The sequence below is a fragment of the Rhizopus delemar genome, genomic scaffold, assembly GCF_000149305.1.
Source record: "Rhizopus delemar RA 99-880 supercont3.20 genomic scaffold, whole genome shotgun sequence".
NCBI lineage: Eukaryota > Fungi > Mucoromycota > Mucoromycetes > Mucorales > Rhizopodaceae > Rhizopus > Rhizopus delemar.
Genome location: NW_027137846.1, coordinates 140,041 through 152,318, shown reverse-complemented (window position 1 = coordinate 152,318; position 12,278 = coordinate 140,041). Strand labels below are relative to the sequence as shown.

Sequence of the window (12,278 nt, the reverse complement as noted above, 5' to 3'; positions counted from 1 at the left end):
CAGTTTTCTTATTAATAAAAACCAATACTCTTGATCGAGTCCCGTCCTCTCTTGTTCCTTTTTATTCTTGGATAAATCACTAAAAGTTCTTATAATTGCCTCGTCTTTTGATAATAGCAGCTGTTGTATAATGGTTTAAATAATAAAGGAAAAGGTAAAAACAAAGATCAAGAAACAGTTTGGGTACTTTTTGAGACTGATCTTTATTTCAGTTTAAGTTTTTAGTAAAAATTATTCTAATTGAAGGCAGGTATTTATATCTTATTGAGTGAGTGGCTTGATATCTTCTATTGTTATCGTTCTTCTAATATTCAGGTACTTTAGCAAGTGTTATCTATAATTATGATTATGAAAACTTTTCATTTGTTCTTTTGTATGTCTGTCATAGATTATCTTTTACTCTGGGAATTCCTCACTGATTTGAATAACGTTATTTTACGCGTTATTTCAATTATGTGAAAGATTAGCAATATTCCTGACATTAGGTTGGATTTGGTTATTTTAGTTGATACGTCTTCTTATCAAAGAACTCTCATGAATACAATACATATTCTAAAAGAACATGTTTAATTGGAATTGATTGTATGATCTTATTTAAATAAACTTGTATTTTATTTTATTTTAATTATGATCTTGTATTAAGACTTATATTTATTAATGTCAACTACAATCAGTTACTGTTCTACAACAGCAGCAACTCGTTTTGGCATGCTTTCGTAGTATGGCTGCATATCGCTTTCAGTAAAAGAGTTCCACTCTTTATCAATTCTTTTCCAGAGATCGTCTATACTTCTTGGTGTGGTATCGTATTGAGACAGCTTTGACTTTAGATGTCGCCAAACATGTACAACAGGATTTAGATCGGGACTTTGTGGCGGCCAACCTTTTAATACTGATATCCCATTATCAGATAGCCAGTTAGTTGTATGCCTTGACTTGTGCTTTGGGTCATTGTCGTCTTGAAACAAAACATCACAATGTTTCAAACCATAATATGCTAGGCTTTCTTGATACGTAGTAGACAAAATATGCATGTACACTTTTGAATTCATTGTGCCATCCTATACTCGACAAGCATATCCTGGTCCTCGAGATGTAATACAGCCCTGTTTTGCCAAATAAAGAATATGAAGCAAAAACTACAAAAAGACAATAGTTGTGAAACTAAAGATTATTTATGACTTTATTAATAAAAAATATTGAGGGTATTTATACTTTTTGAATGTCTGGGTCTTTACCGCTATTTCAATTGATCGGTTAAAAGAATAATATGGAAGATAAGGAAAGGGTAGTTAATAATCAATAGCCGCTGTCTACTTGACGAATCAAGGAACAATGAAGTAAATACTTATTGATCTAATCCATAATTATAAAATAGGATTGAACTGCCGTTATTATAATCAGGTTTCGATATAGTATTTAGAACGCTGATAGGACAACAGGGTAAGATTGGCTATTGCAGAAGTCTCACATTTATAATAGAGATCAGGTTAGACTATAATTCCGTAGTATCCAAGTTTATCCATGAATGTTCACTTTATTAGTTGTGTGGATACAACAAGCCCCACAGCATAACAGATCCGCCGTCATGGTTCATTATTTGATTAACATGAAAGGATCGCCAAGGTTGGTCGATTTGCTTCCAATAGTAGCATATACCATTGGCATCCCAAACATTGTTTTTTGTCTCATCGCTGAAGATCACAGACTTCCAGTCCTCCACAGACCATGATGCTTTGTCGCAACGCCACTTCAATCGCTTTTTCTGGTTTGTATAGCTGATGAAAGGTTTGTACTTCTTAATTCCAGACTTAAAGCCTATCTCTCTAAGAAGCCTTCTGACCGACCGTTTGCTAATACTGTATTGTAAGAACCTCAAAAAGAGCTGAGCATCAGAAGCTGTGCGTAAGGTGAGATATTTGCAAATCAAAATTTGAGAATTAAAAGGGAAATAGTACTTAAAAACTAGTGAATGAGTCTCTATGTAACCTCTTTATTAGATTTCAAGACGAGAGAGAGTGTTGTAGAACAGAGTCTGATCATAACGGACATTGAATAATCACAACTAAAAGAAGTATATTAAAATTGATAAAAGATAATAATTTAAATCTTTATTAAATAAAATATATTCTTCTTCTTTTTATATAAAACTATCACTATTAGATTCATTCTATAAAGTAAACATGAACAATAAATAAACCATGATATTTACTATTCATCATTTCTGTAAATGAATAATAATGGATCAGGTACCTAGTCAACTTTGATCTGACTGGAGGCATTTCATATAAATATACCTTTCCTCTCAATGAAGACGGGACAATACTCCCAGATCAGTTAAAGAACAATAAGATCTATAAAACAACGAATTAAAAATTTTCATAATCGATTCAGTGATCATTCTTCAATCAAACATGTCAATGATTGGATCTACGCTCATAACTACTCATTTACCCGCCAACTGATAGAAGAATATAAATAGTAGACTTTGTAATGATTTATTTTTAACAAAAAAGATTGTCTTAAATAAAGTTCAGTCTCAAAAAGTATTCTTTTGGTTTATCTTGTTATTTCTAATTACTTTACCAGAACATAACATTTATTACCCTAAGATGAAAAAAAAAAAAAAAATTAAAGAAGTAAAGAATTTACGTAATTGTGGATTAGGAAGACTTAGCCTATAGGGACTACTGAGAAAGCGGTTTGACCATATTGAGAAGTACTGCCTCATCAATTCAAGAGTTAACAAAACAACACATAATTAGGAGAAAAGCTTATACAAGTAGTACTTAGTGAAGTCAATCTTGACTTCTCTAGTAATGAAAATGCTGCTGCTCCTGCATGTCAGGATCTACTTTTCTTTATTTGAAAAGTAAACAAAGATCTCGATTGTACTCATGAATTTCCATGTATTTTTTATAAAAGTTGTTCTCAACTAGCTTTATAAAAAACCTTTATTGCAGTTTTCGTATCCTTTTATTGTTACATTTAGCAACTTTTGTATTAACAGCAAAGCATCCAAATGCTTAATGGCTAAAATAAACATTATCTTTTTCTTTTTTATAAAAAATACTTATTTATGTTAAATAAATGCCTTGATGTTAATTTACCAAATGATAAAATTGGTTGAACCATTTCGAATAAAGCTGTACCTGGCTTCTTTTTTTTAGTTTAGCATGTGTATCACACTAATTAAATGGTTACTACTTTAACACAAACGTGTATAAAAAATAATAAAGGGGTATATGAAGTGTCAATCTCAGTCATCAAGATATAAACAACATAAGAATAAAAGCGCTTACCTCCGAAAAGTAAAGCAATCATCGATTGCAGCCTAGTTCTGCTTCCTTTTCAGAAGAGAACGGCAAGAATTTTGTTTACAGTGTAGAATTGACTGTTGTTTAGAAAGGCTTAATGAAGCCGGGAATATGACCATGTCCATAAATGAAAGAGCAGATAGTGACGGAAGAAGACCAGATAGTGAAAGAAGAGGACCAGAGAGCGAGGCAATAAGTTTTTTTTTTTCTTTTCTTTCTTTTTTTTTACGCATGTTGTTTTTAAACTGAAAGGAAAAAAAACGACGAATAAACAAAGCAAGTCTTCCATTCACTCTTTTTAAAGGTGTTCTTTTCTTGGAACACTACGCATACCCCTGTTTTATCATTTTTTATCTTATCAGGCCAGTTATGATGCAAAAATTGATTGTTCTTTAACATTTGCTTGAAGCAACTTGTGCAAAAAGAGGATAAGGTATAAATGTAACCCTCACATCAAAGTTCAAAACTACGTCTGCTTCTTCTATATGCTTAGCAAAGAAGCGAAGAGATGCCCTTTTTTTTTATAGCTTTCTAGAAGGAACTTGAAACAAGATTTACCTTCTCAAGATTTTGAACATTTATCACACTTTTTTTTTGTTTAATATTGAACAACAAAAAAGCTTTATGTAGTGTACTTCATATCTCTTTCTATTCTTTAATATGGTCTTAGTGTTCTTCTTTCTCATCCCTTTCTCAGTTTCAACGTTAATATCGTTGATGCTGTTGGCACAAGTTGAATTTTTAGATTTTGCTTGTATAGATAAATCATGCTTTATTTTCCCAAAGAAAAACATAGCAAAGTAAAATGATACAGATTAGTAAACTTCGGCTATATCATAATTGGTATGATAGATCAAAAGGCTATTGTAAAAGAAGATGGCAATATATTTCTAATCAGCTCTCCCTTAGTCTTTTGTAACGATATATCACCATTTATATTCATTAAAAATCCGTGACTACACAGGAGAAGGAGCGTGTTAAACACCTTAAAGCCATAATTCCAGGCGCAAAAAAAAAGTTTGGAAAACGCACACTTATACACTTTTACCTCTTCTCAATAAACTAGTTTAAGCATTTTGAGCTCAACAACTATTAGTCAGAATGAGTAACCTTTGTTGATGGCTTCGTTGGTTTTGTCTTATCTCTTTAAATCATGTCAACCTTTTAGACGTTTGAATCTGTCTTTGGGTAATTACTTTCCACTGTCAAAAGCTCGATTTTGATAAGTCAATATTAAGACCTATTACTATGAGACCTGAGAGGCGAATACTTTAGTTTTTTAACAAGTATTCTCATTTTTTGAAGTGATAGGATTCATCAATACTTCAAAAAAAAAAATTCGAAAAGGAAATTGCTTTATAAAATTTTGTCGGAGGTAAAAAAAAAAACATGAGTCTCATTGAGTCCTACGGGCCATATACTGCCACAAGTTATTCTTTCTGCTAAGGATAATACTAGAAATCAGTACTTTACCTATTACTAACGATAGTGGCAGTTCTTTGAAGTAATTGATATTGTTGCTCTTATATAAATCATCAAATTAATATTTGTATTTCATGGTTATCTTATCGTGTTTTATATCCAGAGTGTCTAACTGATCTACTGTGTCTGTGTTTAAGTAACTTGGCACAGTCAATGAAGATTGTATTTTACTATGAGATGAGAGACATTACTTTTAATACCAATTACATATACAGCTTTTCGTTGAAGTTTTGAAGAGGTTTTTTTTTTTTGGTAAAATTCTTAACAATTAACCTTAGTTTTTTATTTTTAGAAATAAGCATTTCTATAAAACATGTAATAAAAAATATTCAAATAAAGAGCATAGCTGATAATAAACACTGTTTATTTCTAAGAAAGAAAAAAAAAGTGTCTATTGTCATATATGAAGGTAATGAAATGTACTGTTGCCCTTTACAAGAAAATTCATTCATCAAAATTTATGAATAAATGTACATACAGTTTAGTTATAAAGCGGATAATGTTTTATATTTTTAAAAAGAAAAACGTATAAACAAGTAAGTTTATTTTACTTTAGAAGTTCCTCTTTGCCTCCTCCTTCATCTGTATTCAAAGTTGTGACTAATAATTAAAGCGTTTGACAACAAGACAAAAAAACTCCTTTCTTTTAATGTTTGTGTAATATGAAACTTGACACCTCCTTCTTCTGTCGAGATTCGTTTCAACGGAATAACTAGGGCCGACAGTCGTGTAACAGAATAAAATTGTTCGATTTTATTTTTAAATCCAAATAAAACAGAAACACGGGTTTGAACATTCTATTTTACTAATTAAAAAAAAAAGTGTGTATGAGAGAGAAAGCGGCGTATATGTCATTTATTCATATTTTAGGAATATAAAAAAAGCAAGATTTTGCAAGATGAAATAAGTTGATCTATAATAATGCCATGTGCATTTTTTATTGTTGTTGTTATTATTACTATTTACAAAAAAGGATGTCCTTATTAGAGCATGATAAATATGAAGAGACAGCATACGAAAGCTATAGCAGATAAGTGTTGATTAATGGAGGCCTTACTTTGAAAATCATCTGCCGAGAAAAAAAAGGATGAACTTTGAACTTTCCCTTCGAGACCTACAGCAGCAGCCATACCCACTTGGGCCTTTACCCATATCAAAGACCATATAAGTACTACGAAGAACAGAATCGCCGACTAAATAGAGATTATCACCCACACTACCCGTAGAGGGTGCGATACCAAAGAGGCAATTCTTTGCCGTGGCTGCCGTCGGTCCGTCCAATGGGATGACTAGCTGAGAAGCAGGTACAGAGAGACTGATCGGATTCTTGTGACTGGACATGATCAATTCAAGCTTTTTCTTGGATTGGGCAGCCTTGCAGTTGACAAGATAGGTACCGGTGCCTTCATGAACCTTGAAGCCGTCAGGACCGGCAATTGTCGTTACTATTTTCTCAGCCATGTCGGAGGGTAGATAGGTCAAGGTGGTACCTGTGTCAAGAATGTATGCACTTGGGGTATTAAAACTGAGGCTGATGGCATCCGTATTGTTACTGACTGTGCTTTCTGTGCTCGTGCTGTTGGTATCACTCGTGCTATTAGTGATGGCCACGCCCTGAGCTCTCACCATCCAATAATAATTGTCTTCTGTACTGAGCTCAGCACGTTTTCTATGTTTTAACGAGTGTAGTGCAACCACGGGAAGGTATGTCAAGTTGCCTTTGAATTTTGTTTGGTCAATACCGCCAAAGATAATTTCGCCTACCCAGCCATTTGTACTGACGCTGTTCATGTAAATTGAGAATACAGGTTCACTAATGATGTCTTGTTCTGCTAAATTAAATACAAATGGGTTGTAAACGCCTTGACCTTTACTAGAGGCAGCTGTCAGGCGGGGATATCCAAGCCCAAATATACCATTAGCTTTTGGTGCGGTGTCTCGTTTCAAAAGCTTGGCAGCCGTGGAAACGGTAATTGTGCTTGGGTTAGTTAAGATTTGCTTTGTATCGGAGGCTAAACCGAATTGTTGGTTGCTGACTGTTGCTCCGGCAACACTCACTGTGTCTGTTGCATAAGTACCGTTTACATTGCCAATACCGTAAGTAAGTGTAAACGGATCATCTAAATATTCAAAAGTAGATGAGGCTGAAGGATCAAATAAAGCACTAGGACAATCTGTTGAAGGACAAGAATTTCCAGGAATCCACAAGTCAGCACTAAATTAAATTAGTTTCTTTTTTTGTGGTCGATCGTCTTTTTTTACAATACTTTACCTTCCAGTATCAAGCGTTACAGTAAAGTTTTGCCCTGGAGTACCCACACTGATATCAATTAAATACTGGCATCCCAAATCGTTAAATAGTTTTGACATGTAATTATCTCGCTTTCCAAATTTATTTATATGGGCTGATATAATAGGGTCTGGTCTAGAACGACGTGTGATGGGTATTCTTAACATTGGTTTTTCATTTGCTGATACAACTGTTATAAACAGTGAACAAAGAGTGATGATGGTTGTACACCGCATAAATAATATTTACAATGAAAAAAGTTCAAAGAGCGTAAAAGAAAGAAAGGAAGAAAGAAGAGATATTTATATTGAATGACTTATTGTCGGTACTTGTTTTAGCTAAAAGAGTGACATTAACACTTTTCGTAGTTGAATAAAAGCAAGCATTGGTAGGTAGCACGCAATGAACTCTTTCCATTTTAAGAACAAGTCCCACACAAGAAAATAAAAATATCGAAAATCATTTTTCCTTAATAAAGACATAAACACATGTCATTTATAAAATTAAGCGTCCTCCTTTTTTTTATTTTATTTTTTTTGTATTTTTTTTTTATATATATTTTATTTACAATGAAAAGAATAAAAATAATCTAATTATAATCTTGTGTGGTTTAATAAAATAATTCAACTAAACATCTTGGCAGCTATAAAGTAAGGTTCAGTTATAACTCAGTTTAACCACAGTAGAGAGATCGGCGCTCTATATTTTAGCATGAATTCCCGGTAATAACTTGTTCTGGCCCGATTGAGTTTAACAGAGTTCAGCTTCATTTAAGATGCTGTTGTGTTGGAAGAGACAGAACAACATTGGAAAGTGTTTGTATAAAGATATGAAACTTATTGACGAATGAGTCCATTGGGTTCAATTTAAATCTTTTTATTTTCTGACTCTCATGCTCTCTTTAGTACAATAACTCAATATAAACAGGTATTTTTATATTTATTTTTCTTGTTGTATTGAATGATATAGGATAATAGAAGAGGATCAAGAACAAGGTTAACTAATAATCATTTATATAAAAAAGAGAAACAAGAAACCTGAGCTTTAAATTATTCATTGACTGAATACAAATAGTTTGTTCTTTATTAATTACACTAAATTATTTCTTTAAAGCAAATCATTCATCATTCTTATTCTCCATCACTTCACGAGCTATAGATGTATCCGCCAACCTTTCTGCTAATTCCACATTATGCTTTAAATCATGATCACTTTTCATTAAATCCATCTTTCTTTTCGTCACAATCCAAACAATCTTCTTTATAAATGGTTGTAATCTTTTTACAATTTTCTCTCCATCGTCTTCTTCCCAACCGCCTTCGATATGAATGACTGGCTCAATATGCCGTATGATATGTACCTTGCCTTCCTCCTCTGAGCAATAAATAATCTTTCTTTGATCCATGTATCCACCTGTAAATAGACCGCCCTGTGTGTTTTCTAACAAGAACTGTATACGATCACGTTCTTTTACTGAATTGATGTGAATTATAATATAAATATCATACGCATACGTCAGTCGTATTATTAATTGTAGTACGTTTTCATGAAAAGCATACATGCTGATATCGGATGAAGGGTTCCATAGGACAGTCTATTGTTATTATTAATAAATGCCAAGTATAATTGTCAAGTTTACGTTTTTTAAAGAGATGGTCATCTTTTTATGTCTTTGGGATTTAAATATTTTGTTGCTCCAACCATCATTTTTCTAAACTAGATTGTTATTATTATCCAAAGTAAAAGTAAACTAATTGCTAACATTAAAAGTAATCTTGCGCCGAGGAGGATATTTTCTAAACCAATAAATCGCAAAGCTAATGACTGCAGTAGCTAAAGAAGTGATTCCAATCAAGCGAAATATCCAAGTTGGTAAATCTGTCTTTTTTGACATTTCAAATAAAATAAAATAAAAAAATGTGGGGAAAAAATATGGAGAATTTCATGTGCCGAATGATGGACTGGTCATTTCAATGGCGTCAATGCAAACTTTAAATACAAGATAGGATCAAAGGGTGCTCTTTGAAAAGCTCATTGCTCGCAGAAATAACTTTCTCTGTACAAATAAAAGCAAACAAAGAATCTGTTTAAAATTCAAAGAAATCAAAAAGTTAAGTAGTTAAAATAGTTGTACCCAAATCAGTAGTACTATCACACAGATATTGCTGTTGTTTGCCTTGGGCTTGATCAATCATCATGCTGAAGAGATCAAAAGGCAGTATTTAATCATGAACAATATTCATTTTTTCAAGTAACACAGAAATGTTTACATTGTATGTTGCATGTTGCTATCAAATATTATATTATCTAATCTATAAAACGTCAATTTCAAGGAAACATCAACATTTATGAGTTCAAACATACAATGACATATATAATTAATCTGATTCATTTTCAAGCATTTTTCTCTTTTTGATTACAAGGTGACAGAAATCTATGTCTACAAATTCCACAAGAAGTCTACGTCTGACTTCCCAAAAGAACAGTTCGAAATCATGCAAAAGCGAAGTTTCTATTTTAGTCTTCAGGATCAAAAAGGTGCCACAAGAAATCTTTATCATTACTTTCTGACTCTGTGACAAGAATCAAGACATGAGAAAATACGATTGTGCCAGCAGATTATTGAGGACAGATATAAGGTGCCACGGAGGATTGTAAAGTTGTATTCTTGTAGTTAAATTATTTCCAGTTTTATTTCTTCCCTTGGTTGTAGATAGAGTGCTCCTAGAACATGTTCTGATATTCGAACTGGGATGCTTTGGTGCAAATAAATATCAATTTATCAAAGTGCGATTTTTAAGGCAATCATTAATCAAAGATCCTGTTAACAAAAACCTTTCCGCCTGTATTAAATCAACCGAAATAGTACAAATAAGCTGAAAAATCCCTCAAGGTCAGAGAATGAAAAAAGGAAGGAGAGATTCAAAAGGGTTGAGTTCCTGATTCCTACTAGCAGAGGTTCATCTTAAGCAGGTATTTGAAGTTGTCGATCATCAACTTTTTTAAACTAGACAAACGTTCCTAAGGACGAGAAACTTGTTGCTTCAAGGATCACTTGGCCACAGAGCTTATGCTATGAATCATTGGAGCCCTATTGTCATAACAGTACATTTGGTTGGTTTGCTAACTTTTTTTGACACCGAGCCCTTAGTTTTTCAAATTGTGTTTGATATAAGATGCCTGTCAATTTCTCTGGAAGCAATGTATCACTGATCATTGTAACAAAATGACAAAATAGGGAAATGCTTTAGCCAATGTTCATTGGACGAAATATTTGTGACCATCATGACTCTGAGTGGCTTATACCATTGGTTCCTTCTAGAGAAGTGAACAAGACCTCCCAGTTGCTTCTTGCTATTCTGTTTTGAAACGTCCAATAAATTGTGATTGAAATACTTCCCTTTACCTCTCTGAGTGAGCTTTATATTTGTTGCATTATTTGTAATGCTATTTATCATTATTGTGGATAGCTATTTTCGTGATATGCTGCTTAGAAAGACATAAAGGATACAATGGTTGGCATTGTTTACTAGAGTAAAAATGAATCTTAATTCAAAGAGCATTCATTAGTTTAAAAATCCAATCCAAGCCAACTGGAGTTATCTAAGTCAATAAATAAATATTTTTTTTTCTTGAAAACTCAGTAAACATATTTTTTTTTTTCTCTTTCTTTTTTCAAGAAAAAAAAATATGGACGATCAGACACATAAGCCTCATGTTAAACAAAAGTCAGGCAAAAAAGTAGAAAGAAAAAAGGAAAACAAGTTTGCCAATGCAAAGAAATCAAGCAATCCCAAAGCTTTTACTTTTCAAAGCGCAGGAAGAGCAGAAAAGACAGTACGCAGAAACCATGATTTGGGAGAAAAGAAGCTTCATGTTCCTCTAGTTGATCGTACACCTATCGAAGCACCTCCTGTTGTCATTGCCGTTGTGGGACCACCTGGTGTAAGTTATTGATGATTGAGAAAGAAAAAAAAAAAAACTGATTTCGTTTGTTCTAGTCGGGCAAATCAACATTGATTCGATCTTTAGTTAAACGATATACAAAACATAATCTGAATGAGATCAAAGGACCTATCACGGTTGTGAGTGGCAAAAAGAGGCGTTTGACATTTATGGAATGTAACAATGATCTGAACTCAATGATTGATGTTGCAAAAATTGCTGATCTTGTTCTTTTGATGATCGATGCTAGTTTTGGCTTTGAAATGGTAAGAATTGGCTTTGTTATTAGAAAAAAGTGACTCATGTTATTCAATAGGAAACATTTGAATTTTTGAATATTTTACAATCTCACGGTTTCCCAAAAGTGATGGGTGTCTTGACTCATCTCGACAAATTCCGCAACAACAAGTCATTGAGAGCGACAAAGAAGCGACTCAAGGATCGTTTCTGGACAGAAATCTATCAAGGTGCTAAATTATTTTACTTGTCTGGTATTATCAACGGAAGATATCCCAACTTGGAAATTCAAAACCTGTCTCGATTTATTTCTGTCATGAAGTTTAGACCACTCGTCTGGCGAAACACACATCCTTATGTGGTAGCTGATCGTATCGAAGACTTGACCGATCCTGAATTGGTTCACCGTAAGCCTACCTGTGATCGTACGGTGACCTTGTATGGGTACTTGAGAGGTACGAATCTGAAGAGTGGCATGCGTGTTCATATCCCTGGTGCTGGTGATCACCTTTTGTCCGACGTATCCGTCCTGCCTGATCCTTGTCCTTTACCAGATAAGGAAAGAAAGCGATTGGATGAGAAACACAAGTTGATCTATGCTCCCATGTCTGATGTGGGTGGTGTGATGTACGATAAAGATGCGGTTTATATCAACGTGCCAGGACATTTCACAAAGAAATCAGCTTATGCACCTTCTGAGGAACAAGGACAAGAAGGCGACGAGAGCGATGAGATTGTGCCTCAAGGTACGGGTGAGAAGCTCGTCATGAGTCTTCAGGATGCTCAAGATACCCTCTCTGCTCAATTACAAGAATCTGAGCTACGTATCTTTTCTGGTGCTGCTCCAGTCAAGGCCTCTGAAATCAAAGAATCTTTGGAGGAAGATGACAGTGGAAGGACACGTCGACGTGCATTGTTTGGTGATGAAGGCAGGAAGAAGACGAGGATGAGGATATGGAGGATGATGAGGATGAGCCATCCAGGTGGTGAGGATGAGGATGATCTTA

At 33.8% G+C, this 12,278-nt stretch overlaps 3 protein-coding genes across 3 annotated transcripts; 1 reads left to right on the top strand and 2 right to left on the bottom strand.

The window, feature by feature from the left end:
- Positions 1-5,782: 5,782 nt before the first annotated feature.
- RO3G_16415 (uncharacterized protein) lies at positions 5,783-7,256 on the bottom strand (the record flags this gene model as incomplete). Its single annotated transcript, XM_067670999.1, has 3 exons — positions 5,783-5,820; positions 5,948-7,014; positions 7,072-7,256. The coding sequence occupies 3 exons, from the start codon at positions 7,254-7,256 to the stop codon at positions 5,783-5,785; spliced, it is 1,290 nt and encodes a 429-aa protein (XP_067527100.1).
- Positions 7,257-8,206: 950 nt separating this feature from the next.
- Positions 8,207-8,983, bottom strand: RO3G_16414 (uncharacterized protein; the record flags this gene model as incomplete). The annotated part of the gene is made up of 4 exons (XM_067670998.1): positions 8,207-8,347; positions 8,375-8,683; positions 8,729-8,800; positions 8,852-8,983. 4 exons carry the CDS (start codon positions 8,981-8,983, stop codon positions 8,207-8,209), a joined length of 654 nt encoding a protein of 217 aa, XP_067527099.1.
- A 1,796-nt stretch (positions 8,984-10,779) lies between these two features.
- RO3G_16413 (uncharacterized protein) lies at positions 10,780-12,159 on the top strand (the record flags this gene model as incomplete). Its single annotated transcript, XM_067670997.1, has 4 exons — positions 10,780-11,034; positions 11,091-11,300; positions 11,351-12,017; positions 12,152-12,159. The coding sequence occupies 4 exons, from the start codon at positions 10,780-10,782 to the stop codon at positions 12,157-12,159; spliced, it is 1,140 nt and encodes a 379-aa protein (XP_067527098.1).
- Positions 12,160-12,278: the final 119 nt, after the last annotated feature.